Source organism: Cupressus sempervirens, chromosome 10 (genome assembly GCF_028749045.1).
Source record: "Cupressus sempervirens isolate cs-2001-9-10 chromosome 10, ASM2874904v1, whole genome shotgun sequence".
Taxonomy (NCBI): Eukaryota; Viridiplantae; Streptophyta; class Pinopsida; order Cupressales; family Cupressaceae; genus Cupressus; species Cupressus sempervirens.
The window spans coordinates 598,421,377-598,449,086 of record NC_143127.1 but is presented as its reverse complement, the minus strand read 5'-3'; the positions used below and the strand labels follow the sequence as shown (position 1 = coordinate 598,449,086).

Genomic DNA, 27,710 nt, shown 5'->3' with positions numbered 1-27,710 from the left:
TAGCAATCCTGTAAATAATTATCTGCGGTTGGGACTACTGCAGGTTAATAATTTCAATACTGTTGTGCAATACAAAGTTATGCAAGAACGGTGCTAAAACCCATTTTTTATGCATATATCAGAGTCTAGTAAATAAAAACAACCAAGCATATAAGTCTGCCAATATGCAGAACCAATCAAAGCATGCTATTGGCCTCATGATGCTTAAACTTTATTCAATCTTTCCATAATACCAGACATTAGCAAACTATTTACAGTATGAACTTCGAAAAACATAAGATTGATAGCAACGAATAATAGTCTAGGCATGCGACATAAACTGGTCTCACATCGACTGTCTACCCAACAAGCAACTCAACATGGTTGTGAACAACCTACAATAGTAGTTGCCTCTAAGAAGTATCCTACTTCCTGTGGATTCACATTGTAAATGTCCAACAATACTAGTTTGGTCCTATGGAGGTCGCAAGTTTTGGTTCACAGGTTGGTCACTGTGACATCCATGAGATCAGTCGACTCCAACTTCCACTATTGGACTTGTCTTCAATACCCTCCATTAATGAATTCTACCGATGTTGGCTAAAGTGCGTTATTTCTTGGCACACAGCTTCCCAACCTTGTGAAGCCTTTAGTGCTCATGCTATACTCTGCTAGTCCAGAATCTTCAACCTAAGCGGTCCCCTTTAGCTATGATTGCTAATTTGATGTAATTCGCTTCTCCTTTTCCTAGAGCAACCCGTTTGCATATATTGTAACCGTTATCACAATACACACTAATACGTCAACATCATTGTGATCGGGTTCTCATCTGATGCATAGAATGAAGGATTGTCGACCTTCAGATAACACTCAATAGAGCTTCACTTCATACCTTGGAAAAGAAAATTCATTGCTCGATAGCTCACTCCCGTCCTCTTCCAAGCCATAAGATGGAGGTTTCCATAATAGGGGCATTACATTGCCCCCATTCATACATGTTGTTAGCCACATTTTCAATAAATTGCAAAATCTTGGGTGCTGTAAATTCTTTTTTACATTAAAGCTAGCCTCTACTAAGAATTGTTGTTGAAAAGATCTAAATGTAAACCCTTGCAAAAACCTTGTTGTGTTTTAATGTTAAATTACTTTTTGTGCAACTTAAGTAGAGGGTCATTGCATCATAAAGATGGGCCCCTTTTCTTTGCCTAGTGTTGCAACTTATAGTTTGTTCCTTGTTGTATCTGGTCTTAGGGTTAATTTTTGTATTTAAATGATGGTTTAGATAACCACATAGCAGGTCCCCTTTTCATAAGCCTAGGCAAACTTGTTTGATAGTGCTTTATTTTCATCATGGTCATCTTTATTAGGAGGTTATGTTTTTCATACCTGCTAAATCATCTGCCTGGGTACAGAAATTTTTGATTTAAGAAATGCTTTGTCATATGCCCACGTGGCAACAAATTATTTGCTAGCATATGCCTCAGAAAGGCAGCGGGCCCACTAGGCTTTTATTCAAATTTGCAGTTAGGAGTTGCAATGTTATTATCCATAGCAACATCACAATAAAGTGCCACGTGTCTTAGAAGGCATTTCATTACGTATGTCAAATTTGGTCTAAAGAAGGAGGATCTAACGACTGTCGTGATGCCGTGATTACAAATTGCATGTGAAGAATTCCCTTGCTGTATTGCAATAAAGTGTCACGTGTTACTGGCAGCCCACAACACAGGGACAAGTTAGGGTGCAATTAGATATGATCCAAGGGTTTGCGTGAATCCACAATGGGAAGTTACAAGAACTTTAATCTTTATGACTTCATGACATGTTGACGCGTGTCCTGGGGTGATCAAGTGGTCAGCTAAGGTAGGATTGTTTTAAGAACAAGTCATAAGATGTCACGTGTATCATGCTATAGTAACCAAGCGAGAGAATAAAGGCACGAAAAGGAAGCATCAATTTTGAGCATAAGATCGTGGTTGATCTGATGGCTGTTGTGATCCTGCAATGCAGAGATGTGCGTGGTTTATCCTTTATGGCTTTGTGATGTATGGACACGTGTCTCCAGTGGGAGAAGCGAATCTGAAGGAAGCAAGGATTAATCAATGGCTGTTGCATAACCGTGATAAATAACAACAAATTTATTTATTCATTGCGGCTTTGCAATTGAGTAACACATGTCAATAGGAACAAAGGCATATTTGGCTAAGGGTTGTGATTAATCTAACAACAGTTGTGAATCCATGATGGGGAGTTGGAAGTTCGTTACCCATTGCGACTTCACAATAGATGGACGCGTGTCCAAGGAGGTTGAGAGGCAAAAAGTGGGGCCTGTTTTCCATATGGAGACCATATTCTATTTTTTGATTGGTTGAGTGTTGAGTCATCAAAAGAGGATGGACCCAGTGCTGAGGGAAATGAATTTGAGCCATGAAATCATACTTTTACAGAAGTAAATTAACGATTCAAATTCAAATTTGATGCACAGTCAATTTTGGCCTATTAATTGTAGTATTCAAGTTCAATGAAGAATTTATTTGAGGCGTGCGGCCATTGCTGATATAGATTAATATACCTTGTTACGGTAATTGTCTTGTCACAAAGTTTTCAATGTTTTTAGTGCAATATCGAGCTGTGGAAAGAAGCGGTTGAAGCAAATTACAGAATTGGGGTTTTCTTTGACAAACATTACAGGCGTCATGTGCTCAAACCAATTAGTTCTTTCTATTAGCCTGTAGGAAATTCGCATCTATTTGAAAGGGATTGTGAATTATTATGTGTAATCGTATACTATAAAGCCTATAATGGTACCTTGAGGGATTTTATTGGAAAGACAGATTATTAGAAATGGGTTGTTTGTGATGACCTCCTAGAACAATTAATCCAGTCTACAAATGATAATGTAAATGGAAAAAAGCTTGTCCCCACTTCACCTTGTGTAAAAATCAATGAGGGTTATATGACACATGGAATTGGTTAAGAGCCCAAACAACTATAGTGGTTTGAACTTATTAAAATCTAGTTTTCACAAAGAAATTCCTACGCTTCACATAGTAATGTTTGGGTTTTTGCCTTGGGGAAATTGGTAGTGCTTGGGGTTTTATGGATATGGACCTATTAATTCAAATTGCACAGAATTATGATCAAGTAATTAGGGTTGTAAGAGACATTGGTGGAAACTGTATAGTGAGTATTGCTGTAGACGAAATCCACAAAGTTTTTGGGTTAGATTGACCTTTTGATTTCCACGAAGCTATTAATTTTGAAAAATTGAGTGAGGTATATGAGGCCCAGAGGGTCTATCTTAGAAATGACCCTTTGAAGGAACATTTTACAGTTGTTGGGGTTTGATGTTGGCTGGGCCACATACACCAGAGCTATTCCTAAAGAGATATTTTAATGCCCATGCCCTAGGTGTTTATATGTCTTTGTGTAAGGTCTTTGGTGAAGATGAACAAGACCCAGTGTCCATTCATTATATTTATATGATGGTTCAGATCCTTAATCATTGTGTTGGTGTAGTTTTTGATTTTGCCCCCTATATTGTTGAGTTGATACATAATGGCTTGATAGGCATTGAGAAAGCCAAGGTTGATCAACCTTTTGGGTGGTACTCTATGCTTATGCATATGTTTTTATTTAAAGGATCATCTTAATTTGAAAAGAATATGGAGTTCACAAGGGAAAGGATGGAGAAATGTTACCTATTTAGTTGTGGAATATGGATATGTCCTGGGATAGAGAGGATGCTAGTTTTTGCAGGTTTGATAGATACTTTGCTTCTAGACTAAGAGCATTGTTATTTCATGATAAGCCTAGAATCCCAAGGGCTCTTCTTGAATTTATCAGACTCAAGGACTTTGCTAAGAATTTGACAATTGTTCATAGTTGGGGTGACATTATCCTGTATCCAGTTTCCACTGTTTTAAGGGTTTATGGCTTCACAGGAACCCCTCATGTGCTGCCTTACCAAGTCTCTCTAAAGGTGGGCCTCACAGAAGTCCTTTGACAAATGGGCTGGTTGCGGGAGGAAGAATTATCAGGTAGAGCAAGAGGTAACATTTTCCCATCTTTCGTTGTAGTACACTAGTTAGTAATTACCAAGGGTGGATGGGTGCATTTGAGAAAATTGTTAGAGCCTTACAAGATGGCAACATCAGGGGCCAGATTCTTTGACCCTGAGGGTTTTTATGAGATGTTTAAGCAAAGAGTAAAGGTTGGAGCTAAACATGATCAATTCTATTAACCAAAGGATATTATTAGAAACAAGTTCTCTTTGCAAGAACAAGGGATTAGAAAGGAGAAGTGGCTAGCTTATAAGAAGTTTTTGGATTTTGTAAATTTTTTTGCCGGAGATTATGATCCCTTGAAGGATATCACTCTTTTTGGTGACAAGGTAAATAAATTGATGATACATTTTGAGGAGATTATGGAAGTCTTGGATAAAAAAGGGCCATGGCGATGAATGCAAATCCAGATTAGTCTAATGTGGCAAGGAAAAGGCTGGTGTCTACCCACACTATTTTTCTCCTGGGCAATATACTTTGCTGAAAAAGTCAAGGAATAGTGTGATTAAGCCTAAAGAGGGTGTTGCCAAGAGGGGAATAGGATTGGATGGTAGACCGTCACCACCACATGCAAAAAATGTTCCCTCGGCTCTGGCACACAAGAGACCTACTTCTAGAGATTCTGCATCGGGCTCTTCTTCTAAAAGGCAAAAGGTAGAGGAGTCAACCTTATCAGGTAAAAAGGTATATTCACCCTCCCGATCCCCAATGCGTTTTGAGATTGAACAAGTGGTAGCAAAACAATTGATGCAATTAGGTAGTCAAGGTGACATTGTTATTATATCTATTTAGCTAGATGAGGCAATGCCTGAGGAGCCTTCCATGCCTATAATAGATCTTACCATAGAAGATTTTAGATGAAAAGAGTTGGATCTTGTCACTGAATAGGCCTGTGATAAATTTTTGGAGGATAATAGTTTTGTAAAATCTAGGCTTTCTTTCAATTTTGCATGAGAGTAAACAACTCTAATTTTGAGGCCAGATGTGAGAAGAGACAATCAGAGCAACCTAGTAAAGAGGACTTTGTTATTAAGGAGGAAATAAAGAAAGAAATGATGAATGAATTCAGCAAAGTTACCCCTAAGGAGAGGAGGAGGATGATAAGAGATGCAAGAGTCATGATTCTACCAGAATGGGATATTGTTGATGCTATGGTTTTTGATGCCATCAAAAAAGGAAACAAATACTGTATACAAAATAGAAGAGGAGGCCCAACTAGCATGAAGGGGAGTGGTATATAATGATGATCATGCTACTTTGGTAATGCGATCCATCCAGAGGAGGGATAAGTCTAGGAGAGTTGAGGATTTTGGCACTATTAGATAGGGAGCTTAATGGTTAAGAGGGTAAGTGAGACTTCACGCCTGGAAGGTGTAGATATAAATCTTCAAACTGCAGGCTTTTCCAAAGCCACAACTGTAAGAGAGCAACAAATGATGGAGGAGCTTAGGTTCCAATATGAAAGGCTTATAGAAGCCTATGATGTAGAAAAGAAAAAGAGCAGTGAGCTAATGGGGAGACTTGCTAAATTGGAAAATCAGTCAACCCTACATATGCAAATATGTGAATCATCTCAGAGATTAATTGCATCATCACCTACTCCACCACCCCCTGCTAGTCCCATTAGTGAAATTCATCAAACCCCATTGTATCCCAGAGAGCAATTTAATGAAGGGGTGGAAGATGAAAAAGCCAAGCTCAAAGCCCTACAGATAAATGTGGTGCAAAAGTATGAAGAGAAGATTCAAGAAACAATATTGTACCTCATAAGCAATGTAGGTACCAAAATTTTTTATTATTGGGTATCAAAACTTGTTTATATTTTGAATTCTTTCAAGAGAAATGGAACTTTGTTGAGACAATTTTTTGACAAATAGATTGGTAGGGAACATGAATTGGGAGCAAGAACAGGCTGAAGAATTAATTGAACAAACATATAATCATGTGGTAGACTTATTAGAATTTTCTATCAATAGGGAATTATTATAGAGAAAAATAAAGTTTTATATTTCTAAGTATGTTAATAAGAACTTTGATCTTTTCCCTTGTATCATAAAAGGTGCAAATAGTGTGAAAGCCCGTGAAGAGTGGGTAGAAGAGTTGAATACCACCCTCCACTCTATGGTCAACAAAATATTGAAGAATGATGACAACTATTTGTTTACAAGGATTGTTGAAGAAATTGTAAGGGCTGAAATATTCTTTAACTTTTTTGGAGCTGAGATAAAACAGTTGAAGGCAAAATGGAAGGATATTGTGGTAAAAGAACAAGAGGTTGTTCAATTTAACATGCCTAATGATACTGCCTTTAATGAATGGGTAATACAATATGTTTCAAAAGAGACCAATTTACAGGTGGCAACCGATGCTCAGGAAAAGGACAAAGTTGAAGATGTTATGTTACCACCTGGAGGTAGTTAGGAAACAATGCTGGAATTAATCATGAAAGCCAAAAGAGGAATGACAATTTACTTCAATAGGGTACTTTTTTTTTGTGATTCACTCGCAATGGGTACACCTACATAACAAACCATGAGTTGATCTTGAAGAATCTAGCTGCTAGCTGTTATTTTGGGAACTATCTACACTCTCTTTTCTATCTTAATTGCTTTGATGTTGACACTTTGTCATTTTGTAACAAATATTATGTCTAATCGAAATGTGACATCTGTAATTCTCCCATGTCTGAAGCTTGTTGCAATCCTTCTCTATAAAAGGATTTCCAAGACAGGGATCAAGGGTCTGAATTTGGATTTGTTGAATGTAATGTTTTGATTTTTGGTCAGTCCAACACTATGTTGCTAATTTTTTATTTGCTCATGAATGGAGAAAAGATAGAGTTGTAGTTGGCCGAGTCCATATGGGTTACTTTAAGTCATATATTTGATCCTTTGTTGTATGCTTTCAAGCAAAATCAATGCAGATGGAGAAATCAATAGAGTTGCACAATTTAGATCTTGTCTCTTTTTATTTTGTTCTTTGATTTTCTGTGATTCAGCAAGTGCAATTGAATCTTAGTTACAATTCATTTACAGTTATATCTCATTTCATGCTTTGTTGTTGATTTAATGGATTAAGTAAATGCTTGACATGACATGAGAGAATCATAGGATTTGATAAAGATATTTTTGATAAGTATGAGGTACTAAATGTGTATTGATCTTGTTCACAAAGTGAAGGAGTAGATCTTGGATTGTGGTGTCAAATTGGTGAATGAAGTCCCAATGGATAAAGCACTGATCATAGTACCATTTTGAGTAGACATTAAAGCTTGCACAGTGATAAATCTTTCATCAAAATCATTTTATTTCATGTTGTATTGTGGATTTAAAAGAATTTGCCCACACTTGGCTAGGAAGCCATGAGATATGGACTATTAGCTACTTTTCATTCTTCTGTGTTTCGTTAGTTAGAAGAATTATTGATTGTCATCTTCTTTATTTGGCATTAAGAGTTAGTATTTTTGCATGTAAAAGGTAAGATTAATCCCACATACACCTGACTGAATTTAAAGCTGAGTTGTCTTTGTTAGTTGTTTCTTAGGTCTGTCAAGGTGTACTCGTCATGGGCATTAGATGTCCCCTAGGCATATGTTGCATTCCATAAGGTAGTTCAAATCCTATCAAATTTGGAGCCAACACATGTGACGGTTTTCACAAAGGAATCCACAAACAGAGAATAAAGAGAGAGAAACGTATGTAACCACCAAGCTATGTTGGCTACCTCCCAAACACATGGCAAAGTTACCGAGTAGAGGTGCTGACAATGATAGACATCAAGAGTGTCATGAGCCCAAAATGATACTAGGAATATATTTAATTGCTTCACCAATGATGAAATTGACTATTAAATTATAATCGATAACTCTAAGCATTTGATAAAGTAAAGTGTTTAATTCAATGGTGTATGAATTGGAATGACTAATTACTTATTAATACACATTAACTAAATAAGTAAACTACAATATAATATAATATTAAATATGTAGGATGATAATATTATATAACATAATTAATAAATAGTTCCAAAATACATGACCATAAGACTAATATTTATTTAAAGGACAAAGAAACAAGGAAGAGGAACATAATCGGAAATATATTTTAATTTCTTTTGCAGAAATATCAAAGATCTTATTTAGGGATCATTACAGTGGTATCAGATCGTGTTCTTTCTATCCTCAAGGGTAAAGGGAAGAACATCAATCCATGAAATTAAGAAGAAGAATATTTGTAATGATTGTTTTAAATGTGTAGTAAGGACTGAACATTCGGAAAAATAGAATAATACCCACATTTCTCTTAGGAACCATATCTTACAGATACATAAACATAGCTATATACCGTGGCCATACTACAAGTGTAAATCGTATTTACCAAAAAGAAGTGTCTATCAACATGGAAGCTGCTAAGATCAATGATAAGTAATAATAAGGGAGATTTTGTCAATCCTCACCTTGACATGAAACAAATATCAAATCAGCTTTATCTCAGGAGAAATCCCAATCTAAGTATTATGAGATTTTATTTGAAATAAAAAGTAATATATCTTAGAAATGAATAGTATGTCATGAGAATTAGGTGACGAGAATGCTTCTGTGAAAAGATTAGAAGAATTGGTATATAATATCAAAATCGGTTGAACAAACTATAAGATATCAGTGCAAAAATGGAGTCTATCATTATGAATGAATGCATAAAGCAAGAGATATGACGATCAAAATAATCAAGAAGACCATTCACTCACAATCATATAGTCAATTCAATATATAATTCATAAAATCATTGAGCTTCTTTGATCTTTTTTAAATTGAAGAAAAATAACTAGATAATGGAGAGTAAATTACATGATTGTCCAAGCACTAAATCAAGATAATAAGCGATTATATGCAAAGAGACATCACAGGTATCAAAATTGTAAAAGGGAGAATTGACGAAGAATGAAAAAGAAATTAGTTTGGAAACAAGCATTATACAGATGCTAGGAAACACTGAGGCATTGAGTATTCATTCATCTATTCGGTTGAGAGACTTGACGGGGATGTCACTTTTAGATCCGTGCTAGAACTATGATCACAATTCTATTATGATCAAGCATTTACTGGCATCCATACTTTATGGTTGATTGAAGAATCTAAAAGCACAACGCGTACAATACATCAACAGTTCATTTTGCACATTCACACCTGCAAGCGGAAGAATATTTTTTTTGGGTTCTTTTATTGGAGTGACTTGATTCGGGTTATTACTATCAAGGATGTGTTGGGTGGATAGCGAAGAGAATGGTCCAAAAAAGTAAAAAGAGCAGAAAAAGAGCTGATAAATAATATATTGAGGATATGTTATTTGTCCCCATCGTGTTGACTACATCATAATTTCAACAAATTTTAAAAAGGCGAAATCAGAACTGAAAAGGGCACAAGAAAAATGGCAACTAGAAAAATTGTTAAGGAATGCAGCGACAATGAATGGAGAGATAAAAGCAAAAATTGGGTAAATAGTAACTAAATAATAACAAGTCAACTCATTAATTGGCAAGGAAAACAATTCATAGTCAAAGGGATACAATGCAGTAAGAAGTATCATTGTGATGGCCACATGGGAAATGCAGACCCACCATAAAACATTACCTTATATATAATTGTCAACCTCAAAAGTATGTAAATGCATTAGTAAGGTATGCATGTGAATACAATAAAAAGCAAAAGGTGCTAAATGACATATTAAATATAATGAATAGAACAAAAGCACCGAAAGGAGAGAGTAAACATTTAAAGGCCGAAATTATAAGGGGGTAAAAGGTGTAAGCACAAAAAATAATAATAATATGAGGGATATGGTAAAAAGAAAGGGATAAAATCATAAAACCCAAAGTCAAATTACATGAGCATGTTTCCAACCTACGAAAAATGTATTATGAGCATTAGGGGGGATTTATAAAGGATTAATAAAGTACATTAGTAGAAGCTGAAATATATGGAGAGAATAAAGATCCCCAAGTCCACTTCTATTATTATAATAATTCAAATAAAGATTAATGAGAAGAGCAAAAAAAGCATGAATAAATAAATAGTATAATAGATTAATTAAGTGAATATAGAAAGTATGAATTTAGTAAAGAAATAATACAAGGGCACCATTAAAAGCATATAGGGGAAGACTTTCTAGACATATCTTATTCTTAATATTTAAGACATGAAGTTGGGAACAAGAATTAGATTGAGTAAAAATGAAACCCCAACAGGGACATTAAAAGTGCACACATATCTATATTATTAGATATAATTATGGTTGAACGTATTAACATATGGCAAGGTATTGAATAGACATTGATATTAGAAATTTAAGGAATATAGTATACATATATGGTAGAACATGCTATATATGGTTATATATACAAGGAATACATATTAATTGTGAATGAGGACATGTAGAAAGGAAAATCAAGAAGACTAATGGTTTTATGAATTCTATAATTTGTAAGGGCAAAAGGATTAAGATGTTCTAACCAACTTCCTTATTCTCTTACTATACTCTTGGGAGTTGATAGTTGGTGTTGTGTGGGGAGAGGCAGAGTAAAACCGGAGGATATACTGGTGTCAAGTGCCTTACGAGTAAATCCACACTCTCCTTAGGATAGGTATAGGAGGGAAGTATGGAATTAAGGTTTAAGCTTGCTAATCACTAAATGCATTATGAATTATATACTCCTTCCTAGAACTGAATTCATTTGATTACATAATAATAATTATTAAATGTTGGTTATGAACAATCTCCAAATAGGGGTTATTGCATTATACATGCCTGGGAGTTGATAGATGGTGTTATGTAGGGAGGGACAGAGTAAAACTAGAGGATATACTGGTGTCATGCGCCCTACGATAAGTAAATCCACGCTCTCCTTAGGATGAGTATAAGCGAAAAGTAAGGAATCAAGGTTCAAACACATGCTAATCACTAGAGGCATTACAAAAGGAAAATGTTTTTTGAAAGGGATAAGGTTTAAGTTATAAAATGTCAAGTGAGAAATAGGAATTGCTTGAGGACAAGCAATTTGTGGAAGGGCAGACTCGTCATGAGCCCAAAATGATACTAGTAATGTATTTAATCATTTCACCAATGATGGAACTGACTATTAAATTATAATTGATAACTTTAAACATTTGATAAAATAAAATGATCAATAAATGATTATATGTATTGGAATGACTAATTACTTCTTAATACACATTAACTAAATAAGTAAACTGCAATAAAATATAATATTAAATATCTAAGATAATAATATAATATAACGTAATTAATAAATAGTTCCAAAAAACATGACCATAAGACTAATATATATTTAAAGGAGAAAGAAACAAGGAAGAGGAACATAATCGGAAATATATTTTAATTTCTTCTGCAAAAAAATCAAAGATCTTATTTAGGGATCATTACAAAGAGGCCCACTTGAGTTGACAGACATAACAGATCACTCTAGCTCCACGTCACTTGCTTAGTCATGTTAGACTATCACGACACTCATAATAGGCTAAGTGATAGATTAGGTTGCTAGAATGGGGTGGGGGACATGACAGTGATGTCCCCTTTTGAGCAGGTGACAGGTACTTGGCATTGTTAGCCCATCACTGTGGTCCTCGTGTGCTAATGGATGGTATTGAAGGTCTTTGGTGGTTGAGTTACTATTTGTAGTTAGTCTTGGCAAGTTTCCATTTTTGGCTTGGCACTTGGGCACTATATTTGATCAGTGATGCTTCTGCACTTGAGTAGGCTACTTTAGGATTCATGAGCCTATGGTTATAAATTATAATTTATGTTATTTAATTAAGTTATACTTAATTAATAACATTCAAAGCATAAGTTAAGTGTTATTATTAAAAACGCATTAAGGCACCTATGGGGATCAATTATATAAATTATTCAATTGTGCAACCAAAAAATGAGGTCATAGTTTAAGTGCAAAGTGTAAACTACTACAAGCTACTAGCCATTTGTGTATTGGTGAAGCTATTGGATCGATTTTCATAAATGCAGCTCCAAAGACCAAAGGGATTCATTCCGTATTATCTTGATAATGCTGTTTGTGAAATTGATGCTTGATGAAGTACAAGGGTTTAAGAATTTGCACGCTGAAAGAATTGTGAATTCTTTTCAGTTGTGCTCTGAGTTGGTTGCCTATATGCCAATGAATTGTACTGGTTAAGATGGTATCATGCTGCGATTAAGGTTGGAATTGAGGGACGACTTAGAGCAGGTGGTCAATATTCAATCTCTGCAATCTTATAGTGTTTGGGTGGATTGTGATAGCTGATCACAGCATTCCTTCAGAGGCTGCATTTAAATTATTTCGTGGCTGCTGTGGCTCAGAAAGTCAGCTTCACAATTGCAAAGATAATGAGGGGGCTGTGATTCCATTCACAGAGCCTGTATCTGCAACTAGAAGGCTCATTTTTGCTTCGAAGGTTGCCATGTTACATTCCTTAGCACCCAAGCCAATTCTTGAACACTGATCTGGTTGCTGTGGTTATTACTAAGGAATATCAACATCATTTATCAGGCTTCAGGTTTTTTTATATATATAGAGGAAAAAAATTAAGTGTTACAGCTATTACAGCTTTCTTGCATTTTGATCTTTGCTTGTATATATGAAATGTTGTCATGACCCCTCCTAAAGAAAATCCTATAATTATAATTGGATAAAATTTAATGATAATTCATATACTATTATCGATTATTTCCAAAAGAAATAATATTGATACAGATAAATATATATGATCTATTTTACTTAATAATATAAATTATTATTATTCATAATAACTCTACTTAATTGTTCATAATAATATAAATTACCATTCATAATAAGTTATTTATATTATTCATAATGACATAAATTATCATTCATAATTATTTATATTATTCATTATCATTCATAATAATATATAACAAATAAGAATAAAGGAGAATAAACGTGGAGATTCGATCAATAAAATATAGCTCTGCGCAGCATATTGAACATACCCGGCGCTGTTTACAGTATCCATGTCAAGGACAGTCAGGTACTTCTATCGTAATCACATTAATCAGAATTGCATTAATATAATGAAGTTTGATAAGAATCAGGCATTATTAATTTCCTACGTACGTACATTTAGAATCCGATACATATGACCACTACATTGATTTCATTCTATTCATTAAAGGTTATGCTTAAATAGATTATTAAAGTTCATTCGCATGATGTGATGAAATATATATTTGGAGTAAATTGATATAAGACAAGGGAGATTAATACATATAAATATATATCAATAACGTTGGAAAATACAAAAGCAAACTTTGTAATCTGTAACATATGATATCAGCCTCAAGGATACGTATTACTATGCTGCAAATTATATGATTCTTAATACCATTTCATTTGTAGATTTACAAGCATTTCGCATGGATATTAAGATGTACATTAAAATAAATAGAAAAGTGTTATATGCTATTAAGCGTTTGCAATATATATATATATATATATATATATGATGATGATGATATAGGATTGAAAGTATACATTAACATGTGATATATTAATAAATATTGCAATTAAGAGGATACTGGTACATTATACTTATATATGTATATACATTCTTAAGACTTAAATAACATCGAGATGCATTTCAAATTATAGTACAGAAAATTTTATTCTTACCTGAGTTATGAAATCCTGAGATAGGGTGTTGGTGGAGGGAGAGGCGGAGTAATTTCGAGCACTTGTCGGAACTGCTTGGAGCTTGTTTCATGCGCCCTCTGCATCGTCATTCTACTGTCTCGAGATGGTTGTAACCAGAATGAGAGAAGATGATCTGGCACTATGAGGAGAAATCTTCCAAACAAACCGATAAATTAATTTTTTAAATGCTCAACTCCTCAAATATTTTAATAAGCGATGATAGGCTTGTTTAATTTAAATGACTCCCTAACGTAAGCCCAAATTTGAATACCAGGCCAGAGGATTAAAAGGGGTCATCACAAATGTATATGCTTGATGTGCATTGCTGAATTTCGTTTTCAATTCCCTTGCAATGTTATCATTTTAATTTTTGAGAAAATTCTAAAGGTATACATTTGAAAAAAACCTAAAAAAATCATATGTTGTCAAAGCACAATTTTTCGTTGTTGCAAAGACTATAAAAACAACACAAAAGTTTATTTCTTCAACACAGTTTGTGAAAGAGCTAGCAAAGCTCTTTACACCTTGAATGTTGAGAAGGTTAGTATGTGATCTTTGTTTACCAGATCTTCCATTCCAAAGTCTAAAACTTTGGCTTGAAAATACTTGTCCTGAAGAATGTTCCAAGTGTTGGAGCTTGTAGCTGCAATAGAAATCTTTGTCATTGGACACTAATTCCATTATGGTCACCTTCAACTGAAAAGGACATTTATGATAAATTGTAATATTAAATATTAAGACATGTCATTCAACATGCGTTGAGGCATGTAAATACGAAGAGTTGTATTTGAAAATAAAGAGTCATGTTTTTTGAAATTGAAGAGACCTTTGGTTATAATGTGAAGAGTCTCTCTTGTGTTATTTATATCGCTTCAATTGAAAGGCATAGTATGCTGAAATATTTCATGATCAATAAAAGTGATATTTTTGGTTGTGTGCAGGATTTTTCCCTTCATCTGGATGGGTTTTCCCAAGATAATTCTGTGTCTCTCTTGCATCTATTCTGGTTATTCGGTATTGTTGTTTATCCCTGATTTTTGGACAAAATCCCAACATGGTATCAAAGCCAAGTTGGATATCAGCAATATAAGAATGTTAGTGTCACATGTTAGTAAAATGTTGAATTCAAGCATGTGATTATTGTCTGTTCAGTCTTAGGTGTGGTTATATGCATTGGGGATTGTAGTCATCCCTCCCATCTACTCATCTCTCACCATAGTGACGCATCTGTTTGATATCTTTAGATTTCTGATCCTCTGCCCATTGCCAATGCTTGTGGTATTCTCTTGTCTAGCCTGGTCACAATGGGGGTCACATTCAACTTTGGTGTTTCATTTATTGATGATATTGCATGCGTTTGATTGAAAACATATAGTGGAAGATATTGTAGTTATGACTCATCAAGGGATCTGAATTGGAGGAGAGAAAAGACAGTAGAGCACCCTATGTTGACAATAAATCTTAATCTTAATCTAGCTTAAGATGGGTCACTTCCTTCAGTGGAAATAGGTGTTTGTCAGTTTTTTTTATGGCTATTTATTACAGAAAGACTCAGTGCTTGTTCAAGATGACTTGTCATCATGTCTATAGGACTAAAATTTTAGAGGATTATCATCGTGAGTTCCGTTTTGAGTTGGTTGATCACTGGGATCTATTTTTGATTTAATGGACGACTTCAGAAGAATGACCCAATATTTGGAACCGTGGGCCATTGGCATGCTTCGATTGTACTATGTAATAGCCATCACTCAAGCCAAATGATTTCACTAGAAAATCTTGGATAAGATCGCATGCACGGGTCGATCCAAATTGGCAAGTTGTTTTTCTTTTTTCTAAACCAACAATTTTTTTCATCTTCGATTTTATGGTTTGCATAATAAACTCTTCGAATTTGAGAAAATTTAACCGTGACTAGTTCCAAAAGCTTGCCATAGCTCTCTAGTCTTGATTTTGCGGGAAGCAAAGGTTAATGCTTTTGGGATCCGTGTGTCTACATATAAGCCTAATTCATCCTTGTCGAATAAGAGAGGAGAGTTGTGTTTATCTCAGCGGGCAAATTCTTTATTATTGGGAGGATCAATATTATGGTCAAATCGGTTCATATTCTTCAGATTAAATGTATCGAACATCTTTGTCGTTTTTCAACAACATTTGCGTGATGGAGTTTAATCGGAAGGAATTAGCCTTGCTTCAAACGGCTTGACATTTTCTTGTCTTTTTCTTGACGTCGGATGTTATTTCATTCACCTAGTCATGTGACTTCTGCTTTGCACACTATGTAATTTCCAATGCCCTAGGATAGGCTGTCGGTTGATATCATATGAAAGGTTTTTTCTTCTGGCAGAGGGGATTGAAACGCTATGTCTGACTTGGCATCTTTTAGTGTTAGTTCTTGCAAAATCTGAACAAATTTGAACCAAAAAAGAATTGCAAAAAAATTCTGAAGTCTAAGAATTGGAGAAGATAAGTTTACTGTAGAGTTTGCAATCTATATCCTTTTATATCAAGTCTGAGTATTAGCAAATTTATATTAAAAGAGGAATATCTATATTTTAAGAAGTATAGTTCTTTCAAATAGGAAGTTTATTATTTTTCTTGTTTGTGCTCTAATGTGTTTTTTTTATGCGAGAATTTGTGATTGCTGACTAGGTTATCCTAGATGGCTACATAGAGCTTGGAGATTTGATTGATATGGTTACATTTTGTATCGCAAGTTCTAAATAATCATTATGTATTGATTCATACTTGTATGCTTGTTGGATTTAGAGAGGATGCAAGGGATGAGGATATAGCCTTGATGATACATTTTTAGAGGGACATGTTCAGCTTCAGAGGGAGGCTTTATTATATATCTTCTTGTGATGATCATAGTTTAGAGGGAATATTTATGGAATCCCTACCAATTTTATTCATGCTTAGTATTGTAGAATTTGAAACTCTTATTGCAAAAGAGTTTCAGCTGTGATTTATTTTTTTGTTAATTAATTTCATATTTATGGGAAATTATTGAAGTTATAAGATTACCCTGATAACTCTTTCAGTTATGAGAGATTTATAGTGAACATCATGTAGAGAGAGTCTCTGATGTCATCACATTGAGAGATTCTGGAAGTCATGTCGAGAGAGTCCATTACTGTATCGAGTTGAGAGAATCCATGATAAAATGCTGTTTATAGACCTTAATAACTTGTCACGTGGAGAGATTCCATGACAACATCACATTGAGAGTCCGTGATGAAAGGTGATTGTTATTTTTGTAGGTTTGTCATGTTGTGAGATTGCATGACAACATCATGTTGAGTAAGTCCGTGATGAAAATTAAATGTGATGTTTGCAAGTTTTCACATTGAGTGATTCCATGATTATTAGTTATGAATAAATATTTTCAGCTATCATGTTGAGTGATTCCATGAATTTTATAGGATCTATGTGATCACATTTTATCATTGACATTTTAGTTGCAGCCTTGTGTGATTGTTCAGTTAAAGATCTATCTCTCATCTGCGATAGAAATCTTTATCTCTGGGTGTTAATTCTGTTATGGTCACCTTCAGCTGAAAATGACATTTATGATAAATTGTAATATTAAATATTAAGACATGTGTCATTCAACATGTGTTGAGTAATGGAAATACAAAGAGTTGTATTTGAAAATAAAGTCATGTTTTTGAAAATTGAAGAGACCTTCGGTTATAATGTGAAGAGTCTCTTGTGTTATTTATATTGCTTCAAGTGAAAGGTATTGTGCATTGAAATATTTTATGATCTATAAAAGTGATATTTTTGGTTGTGTGGTTGGGGTTTTCCCAAGGCAATTGTGTGTCTCTTGCATCCATTTGGTTATTTGTTGTTGCTGTTTATCTTTGATTCCTGGATAAAATCCCAATACCAAGGCTTTGTGTCATAATATGAAATCCATATGAAATATTTTGCAAGCACCAAAGAAAGGCTTTTTGTGTGCCAATTTGTAGATATGAGTTTTAGCCATAGGCTTTGGGTACTTGTGGATGCTCATGAGGACTTGTGGCGAGTCCTTGACTTGAACTCTAGCTGAGGCTGCAACAAGTCCATGAGGAGTCCCTTATCTCCTGTAAAAACAAGTGAACTGTGTCAGTAATTGATGAGTTTCAGACAAATGGTATTCTAATGACTTGTGGTTTATCTTCATCCTCTTTTCACGAATAGGCTCATGCTTCATTGTCTTCCTAGGATAGTCTTATGTGTTATTCACATTCAGATTTCTCCTAAGTCTCGTCTCTTTACAGTGAGCTGTGTTGAGCTGATCACAGTCTAACTGTACCGTGAATCTATTATAAATAATAATTATAATATTATTATTTGTGATGAGATCTAGCAGTATTCCTAGGTTTAGATTATGCTATTATTACTTTGTTTAGTTGATAGGAATTACAATCTTTGCCAAGCTATATTGTTTTCTCTTGGGGTTAGTTGCTTTGGTTGCAATATCACAACTTTCTGCTCCAAACATATGTTGGCAAGCTCTTACCTATTTACATCATCTTTATTTTATCCCCTATCTATCCAACAATAATCTAAGGTTCATTTCTTCATATTTCTTCCTATTTTGAACAGCTTTGTTGAGTTTAAATGACATAAATAGTAGACCATTTATGTAATTTCCTAAGAAAATAATAAAATAAACAAATTGAGTAATTCTCTGTACTTTAATTCTTATTAAATAATATGATTCTTGGAATCAAACATGGAATACTACAGTAAGGTTGGAAAATAATGTTTGCTGAGTGAGTCCTTTTGTGTTCTCTACAGATGGGTTGATGAAGTAGTGCCAGATGCACCATGGGTGATCACTCAAGAGTTCATTGAAAAGTACCAAATTGATTATGTAGCTCATGATGCACTTCCGTATGTGTACTTGCACTTAGATACCAATTTGGATGGCTTTCAATTTTTTATTAAAATGTGAAGCATGGAACTTTAATTTTGGAAATGACATTTTTATTCTTTTTATTTTCTTTTTAAACAATTAACTAATACAAAGATGTCAGCTTCATGTTCTCACGTTAGCAGATATCATTTTGATGCTTATTTCTAATTGTCAATTATTAATCTTTGCAGTTAAAAGATGTTGTATACAGAGTGGTAGTGTCCTTGATTGATGGGCATAAAAGTGTTGTAAAAATACTGCACTTGGGAAATAGGGAAAACGCATCCTTATTCTATTTATATTGAAAAACAACCCAAACTTTTTAATAGTATCAACAGAGAAATAGGGAAACCGACATATTTTGAGAAGAACTGGACAAATTCACTTGAGATGGGAAAATAACATAAGTTTCCAAATAGATATATTTAATCTCAAATTTTCCTTGATTAATTAGAAAGCAGAATACAAATGAATATCTCAATTATTTGTTTAAGCACTAGTGATCATGTTAGCTATGAAGGTTAGCATTTATGATTTAGGTATTCAGTAATGATATTACATTACATTGCTGTGCATGGATTTGAGGGTAAAAGGGTACACAATATTGGGTGCATAACACTAAAGCTTTGGGATTTTTGCACACGGGTGGAATTAATATAACTTTTTTTGTATATTCATAACAACTTATTAAAAACCATATAGTGACATTAATATGAAATAAATAGTGGCACTAGATATCGATGCATTGACATTTGGCATAAATTTGAAAGAAAATACTTCCAATTTTGAGAGGCGAGCCAGATTAGGCTGTAAAAGTCTGTGCTGATTGCATCAAAATTTTTTGCACCTCCCCTTTTCTCTTTGGGTTTTCTTAATATTTCGGAAATGTCAAACAGTTGGTAGTCACATGAAAGGCTTGTTTTCTTTTTCATGTGTGTCTCAGATTGCTGTGATTTTTCTTTTGGCATCCACATTTAAAGCTTTAAATGGAAATAATTTGTTCCATTATCAATTAACTATATCTCGAAAGTTTTCTGAGGAAATTGCAGACTGCAGAGATTTGAAATGTTCTAAATCCGATTCAGACTAGATACTCATTTCCATACACAAGTTCTTCATATATTTAAACTTGAGAGTGCAGAAATAAACTCAGAACAAATAAAAAATCTGTTTGTTTCCAACCTGGCAATAACGGACAACAAACTTTACTGACTGTTGTTCACAGAGCATACCAAAGGAGAAAAATATGTATTAGTAATATATCAACTTTTGCTGTTGAAACTTGACCCAGAAATCCATAAAATAAAGATAATCAACAATAAGAACAAGGCAAAATTGAAACAAGGAACACCAGAAATATCCTGGGGAAACCCTTCTAGAATGAAGGGAAAAACCCAGCCACACAACAAAAATATAGCTTTATTGATAATGAAAATTCAAGTGTACAATGCTTATCGCATGATGTGAATTTATAACAATAGAAGAGACTCTTCATATTCTAACCGGAGGTCTCTTGAGTTTCTCATAACTTCTATAATTAAATAAGACTCTTCGAATATTCATGCCTCAATGCATGTGATGACACGTCATTTATATTTATAATATTACAAATTAAACTTTAAGTGTCCTTTTCAGCTGAAGATGACAATAACAGTAATAACGTTCATATTTTCAGAGATACAGATCTCTATCGCAGCTACTATCTTCAACACTCTCTCTTAGCCAGAGAGAGATCTTTAACTGAACAATCACACAAGACTGCAACCAAAATGTTAATGATGAAATTTTATCCCATATATCCTATTAGATTCATGAAAAACTATAACAATCAAACACATTCATGGAATCGCTCAACATGAAACCTTGTAACATTTAATTATATTCATGGAATCACTCAACATGAAAAGCTTGCAACAATTAATTATATTCATGAAATCACTCAACATGAAAAGATTTGTAACATAGTTACGGGACTCGGACTCGCCTTTGCCTTGGAAAGGTCAAAATCCGACTTGGACTCGGACTCGGTGACCGGACTCGGCAAGGACTCGGAAAATTGAAAAACCCATGAAGTTCAAAGATTTTTAAGGATTTTAAGATTGTTTCATGTATCTTTTAGTCAATTAACATCAAATACATAGTAATTGAGATAAATAGAAGCTACTTAATACACATACACAATTTTGCATAGATCACATAAGTATAAAAGCGAATTTCTGAAGGAAAAAAACTGAATAACACAATATAAAGTTATAAACTATAAAGTAATAAACATAGTATCACTCCAGTGTCAAAGACTCAAATGTCTACGATATTCATGGATTACAAATTCCATGGTATCAAATTCATAAGTTCAAAACATATATCATAATCAAAATAACAACTAGAAAACTAAGGCTCATAGTAGTCTATGTCCTCCTATGAGTGCACCTAAGATAAGTCGTGGAAGACTCTAGAGCCATCCTCTCTCCTTGTGTCTGTGGCTGAGCCTGAACCTCATCCTCATCCTCATCCTCATCCTCACCCACATAATCCTCGTCATCAGACTGGGATCCATCACTCTTAGCCTCAGGGTCCTGCACTCTCTCTTCGCGCTGTAGCCTCCTCAACTGCCATTGCTACTGCCTCAGCCTCCCGATCCACCTGATCTACTCACTCCACATCTTCATTACTGAAGATAGGATCAGCCATCTTTGTGTTCCACTCTGCATGAAGATCAACATTCTCTAATACAATCGGTGATGTATCGGTGCCAAGGATCTATCTATGGTGAAGGCGAAGGTTGTAGTGAACAAAGACAAGATCATTTAATTTTTTCACTGCCAACCTATTGTGCTTCTTTCAGTGTATGTGCTCATATAGGCTCCAATTACGTACACATCTTGATGCACTAGATGGCTGGCTCAAGATGCGAATCGCAATCCTCTGTAAATTTGGCACCTTTGTGCCAAACATCTCCCACCATGCATCTGAAACAAGAAAATTTTGAATCATATCAATAACTTTGAATTTATCAAATTAAAATGGTAATACCGTAATAGAATTACTATTAGAAATTAGGAATCTAGGATGTAGAATCAAAGATTTTTAGTATTTACCAGGCATCAATTCTGTCCTACTTTTCTTGCACAACTCTTGTGCAAATAAGTCCCCTTGAGCTTTCTTAAACAGTTCAATCTCACGGGCTATATCTGTTCCAACTGCTGATTCAGGTGACATTCTCTCTATAACATCGTAGAGGCCGCTCCACACCTCATCATCAGCATTGAAATGTGGGCTGAATTGGTATGCTGGATTAAGGAAGTAGGCCGCTACATGTATAGGCCTGTGAAGTAGATTGTGCCAACGTCTATCAATGACATTCCATATAGGCCCATACCTATCTCGATTCCCTGCAAAAAGAGAGCGAATAGCCTCCTTCACCCTATCCATGCCCTCATAAATGTAACTCATTGAGGGCTTCTCTCCATCAGCAGTTCGTAGGAGAACAAGAAGTGGCTTTACAAACTGCAATCATTATGAAAGTTGGAAAATAAATAATCAGCTTTAAGTTTTTCTTTAAAAAATGAACAATAATTTATAACATAATTTCATAAATAAAATAAAGTTGAAATGAGGACAAAAAGGAAAATTACTTTCACAATATCAGCAATCGGTGTCCAAAAAGAAGCCTCATCAAAAACATAATCAGCTGCAGCAATCCCCGCAGTGGTTTTTGCATATGATGATGCAATCCACTCCTCACTAACAAACATGTGTCTCAAACCTCCCTTTGAATCAAGCAAAGATTTCAATGTGAGAAAATTGGTTGCAAATCTAGTGACCCCTGGATGAGACAACTCCTTTTGCCCATTCTGTTTCCTCATGAGGTTGAGGACCCATGTATGATTATATATGAATTTGCATACACTCTTTTTTCGCTCTATAACTGTTTTTATCCAAGGTATTTTAGCAAGATCCTCTAACATGAGGTCAATGTAGTGAGCAGCGCAAGGGGTCCAAAATAAGTGAGGGTGTCTCTCCATAAGAAGTTTTCCTGCAGCAACATAATTTGCTGCATTATCTGTAACTATCTGCACCACATTCTCCTCACCCACGTCCTTTATCACTTCATCCATTACCCCACAAAGATATTCAGCATTCTTTGTTTTTTCTGAGGCATCAATTGATTTCAAAAAAACCGTGGCACTTGAAGAAAAGGAAACAAATTAGTTTAATGATAAATGATGAATCATGAATCATAATTTATAAATTCATAATTTATAAACTTAATCACTTAAGTACAAGTTCTACTTCTAAAAATGTCTAAGACTCTAAGTACAATTACGGTTTACCTGATGAGGAGACAAAAAAGTTGAGGAGTGTTCTACTCCTATCAGTCCAATCATCAGTCATGATGGTGCAACCCTTCCTCTTCCACACCTCACGCTGCTCTTTGATTTCAACTTCTACATCAGCCACCCTTTGGTTCAAAATAGGGCCTCCTAGCTCTTCAGCACTAGGGGCTTTGAACCCCAGACCACAAACAGCAACAACATCGATTCCAATTTGCCAATAAGGGGACCTAAAACAAATAGAATAAAATTTAAAGTTAAACAAATTAGTATATTATAAATAAATTTGAAAACAAAATACAAATTAAAATAAACAAAATAAGCATATTATTGTCTCTTGAAAGTTGAAAGTTGAAACTTTGAAAACAAGAGAAGACATAAATTCAATTTTAAATAAATAAGTACCTTGCTGCATTGAATGAAATGTTGTTATAGATGAAGAAGTCCCCAATTGCCAATTTTGCATAATCATGTTTATCCTTGTTCCAACCCATGCCCTCAAGCGATGGTTGTGCACCTAGAGCCGTGCGTGGAGCAAACATGGAATCAAGTGTCGATCTTTGCTTGCGAATGCGAGGCCCAATGGTCTCACTCATAGAAATAGTGGCATCCGTAGGTGGAGTAGGGGATAATGGAGAGCGAAAACTAAAAGATCCCTGTTGGGCTCCGGCTAGTTGTGCCATTTCTTCATGTTGCTTGTTTTTCAATTCTTTTTTCTCCATTTTTTCCTCTAGAAGAGCTTGCATGTCTCGCATAACATCTTGGGGTACATCTTTGCATTTTTTAGCATCACGTCTAGGTATATGTGCTAGGTGATACTTCAATCTATTTATTCCTCCCCCATTATACACTACACTGCAATGCCAACATGTAACAACTCCCTTATTGTGCCCTGGGATGGCATGTTTTCAAGCCCTATCCCTTGCTATTGCACTTGGGTCTGCATTAGGGTTAAATAGAGGCCTAGTTCCACTTTCCTCACCTTGAGACATAATGTCAAAATTCAATGTGTTTGCTGCTAGCCTGTTGCAATATGAATGTAAACAAAATTAGAAGTAAAAAATAGTAGATAGTAGTAGACTAGTAGTAGAGAGTAGAGACCAACCAAATTTAAACAAAATGAGAAGTAAAAATACTAAAAAATAAGAATGTAAACGTTTAAAATATAGTACAAAACAAGTTAAACAACACAAAGAAATGCAACTTGTAGCTTACCTCTTCAAATTTGCAAAAACAATGGAAATGCAAGTTTGTAAAAACCTCCTCCAAATGCTCCCTTAAGCTCCTTTCAATGCTTTAATGCAAACTACAAAGATGCACAAACCATTAGCAATCAATACGGGAGAGCCAACCGGTTTGCTGATTTCTCTCTCAAAACCCCAATATTCTTCTCTAACTCTTTCTTCTCTCTTGTGAGCACAAGCAAATGGTGGAATGACCTTTTTAGGTCAATAACATGTTATAAGAACCAAAAAAGTCAACATAAAACAAAGCATTTTTTATTTTTTTGCCTTTTTCCTTCTTAGCCGCCGGCGAGAGTCCTGGCATCGGGACTTGGCGAGTCTAGCGAGTCCTTGGACTCGGCAAGTCTGTGTGGACTCTGCCAGGACTCGGCCGAGTCCGAGTCCAGAGGCAGATTGCCTCGAAAATCAAGACTCTGCCTCGGACTTGCAGAGTCCTGGTTTGACTCGGTGAGTCCCGTAACACTGATTTGTAAGACTCACAGTTAGGCCTTTATTTATGGACTCTCTCAACGTGAATTGTCATGAAATCTCTCAACATGACATCCAACTCCCATCACGGAATCTCTCAACGTGATGACATCATGGACTCTTTCAACATGATGTTCACTATCACATAGTGAAAGAGTTATCATAGCTGATCGTACAATCTCATTTATTCAGAAAAGAATAGAAATATGCATAAAACAAGACTTAGTTCCATTTAAGTCTCAAATTTTACAAATACCATAAGCATCACAAGCATATATGAGAGCGAAGGGGATTCCATAAATACTCCCTCTTAACTATGAAGGTTCCCTCTGAAGCACAAGCTCCCTCTAAGCTTTGTATCTGAATGAAATAATATATCTTTAACAATATCTCCATCTCATGATTCTTGTTGCATCTATACTAGACAAGAGATATTAAGAACTCATAAGATCAACTTATAATAGAAATCAATGTTAAAATCGTACAATATTCCTAGTGATATGACAGAGATTCATGATCAATACTCAAAAGTAGAATACTTACCGGTTTGTAATTTGAGTCCCATAAGAGATGATTCCTTAATTTAGAATCCACTGTAGCTATAGAACAGAGGCTCATAACCCTGTAAAACCTACTCATAAGCATAGGCAAAGGCGGAATTTTCATGCACTTTACAGAGGCTCATTGATTCTTTGTTAATCTTGATGAATTCAAAATCCCTACCCCGTCCCATGAATCAAAGGTTGACATAAGACTAGAATATATTGAAACACATAAATATGCCATTAAATAACATAGAAGTCAGCCATTGTGATGAATTTCCTGATATAAATCCTGCAGGCAAGGAAGGAAAAAATAAAATATCCCATTCGTTAGTGTCTCAACAAGTTTGTCCTTTATACCAGACCACCCACAAACTGTGACCTGCCCACCATAATGAAGCCGACATTTTATATTGAAGAAGCAAGATTAAAAGAAGAAACTTTCCTAAACACATTCCTGTGAATAGAATTTTTGCAAATTATATCCTGTCAAACATCATTGTAGCATCATAAGAGGCGATAAAAAGTTCAAAACTGATGGTTCATCTTTGCATCCACACAATCTTCAAAAATAAAACAGAAGATACACAACTTCCAAAATCTGAATGTGACCTATCCACAAAGTGGATGAGCATGGCAAGAAAAAAAAAAAGAGCCGTTACTTATGATTACTAATAACTGTTGTTCATAATGAGAAACAGTGACAAACAACTCAAGATCATTTAAGAAAGAAAACCGATAGCATAAGTGATGATAAATACATGATGCCAGATCAGTGTGTATGTGAAAATGCACGATGCCAACGAAAATGCGGTGCCATAACATTTAGAGCCAAAGATAGCCACCAACCAGACTGAAAGACTATCAAATACTAAACCTTTCATTTGGAAAAGACTTGAACATCTCAAATATTCCCCCACGGGTTTTCTTTTTCTTTGACTTCCTTACAAAATAACTCTTGAATACCCTGCGCATGAGATTGATGTTTCTGAAGATGATCATTCCTTAAAGAGACTCTGCTACAGCAATAGATGAGCGACTAAGATTACATACATAGTCATGTTCTCGGATTACTTCTTCTGAATTCTCTCCTATCCGAAAACATAATGGCAAGCTATATCCCCTAGCTTGGCGTTGAAATCAAAATCCAACATTACACACGAACATAAACTGCCCCAATAATACAAAAATAGTCTCGAGGAAAATATGAACCGACACATAATAATATAATCTACAAAAGACAAAAGAACACTTTACGCATGCAAGGCGCCAAGACAAATATAAGAGACATGTCATCGCATGATTTAGCACAAGAGAATGAAATAGAAGAGCAAGGCGTGTTGCCACTAAAACGCGCGAAAAGAGAATGCCATCTAGAAATAAATATTAAAAAATGTAAATTGCACTCGATATAAAATCAGGAAGAGAGCAAGAATGTGACCTAGAATATGATTCAATTAAATATCCATAAGCTTCAAATCTATAGAAATAGATAAAGAAAATGTTGAAGCAAAACATACGGCAAATAGATGTAGAAATCATTCTTTGGTTGTGGTGAGAGATGGAGATGTATTTGTCTCTCATGCTGTGCATCGCCCGACCACTAACATTCTTAGAGATAAAGTTAGACATTATTAACCCTCTTCATTTGAGAAGTAGGGCACTAGAAACATTACACGAAAAAGATAAAAGACGTAGGAATTACATGGAAAAGGGATTTGATTAAAGTTAAAAGATGTAATATGATAATGTTTACCTTCCAAGAATGCCACAGGTTAAACAAGAAATAAAAAGCTTGTTTGAATTACAAAATCAAACATATTGCGATAATCCATACGATCATAAATCAAGTAAAACTAAATAAATGATGCTTCTACTTTAATAATTACGATTATCTAACCAAGCTCTGATACCATGTTGAAACTTGACCCAGAAATCCATAAAATAAAGATAATCAACAATAAAAACAAGGCAAAATTGAAACAAGGAACACCAGAAATATCTTGGGGAAACCCTTTTAGAATGAAGGGAAAAACCGAGCCACACAACAAAAATATAGCTTTATTGATAATGAAAATTCAAGTGTACAATGCTTATTGCATGATGCGAATCTATAACAATAGAAGAGACTCTTCATATTCTAACCGAAGGTCTCTTGAGTTTTTCATAACTCCTATAATTAAATAAGACTCTTCGAATATTCATGCCTCAATGCATGTGAATGACACATGTCATTTATATTTATAATATTACAAAGATCTCTATTGCAGCTACTATCTTCAACATTTGCAACCTTCAGTGATGATCGTGTGCAGGTATGAAGCTCATAAATCTCAGGCCCAGAGTGAGGTTAGACACCATCAGCCCTTTATGCCATCCCACACCCTTGTATGCTCACCCCTGCTGGGATCTGCAACAAGAAGATGCCAAGGTCTAATATCTGAGCACATGGA

The 27,710-nt window shown here is 34.9% G+C and overlaps 1 protein-coding gene across 8 annotated transcripts in view; it reads left to right on the top strand.

The window, feature by feature from the left end:
* LOC149535282 (choline-phosphate cytidylyltransferase 2-like) overlaps window positions 1-27,710 on the top strand; it is a 178,561-nt gene that overhangs the window by 77,441 nt on the left and 73,410 nt on the right. For all 8 annotated transcript variants that reach the window (XM_089804691.1, XM_089804687.1, XM_089804693.1 and 5 more), the window contains one exon: window positions 18,552-18,647. In XM_089804691.1, coding sequence (XP_089660817.1) covers window positions 18,552-18,647 — 96 coding nt within the window. The remainder of the gene's footprint in view (window positions 1-18,551; window positions 18,648-27,710) is intronic.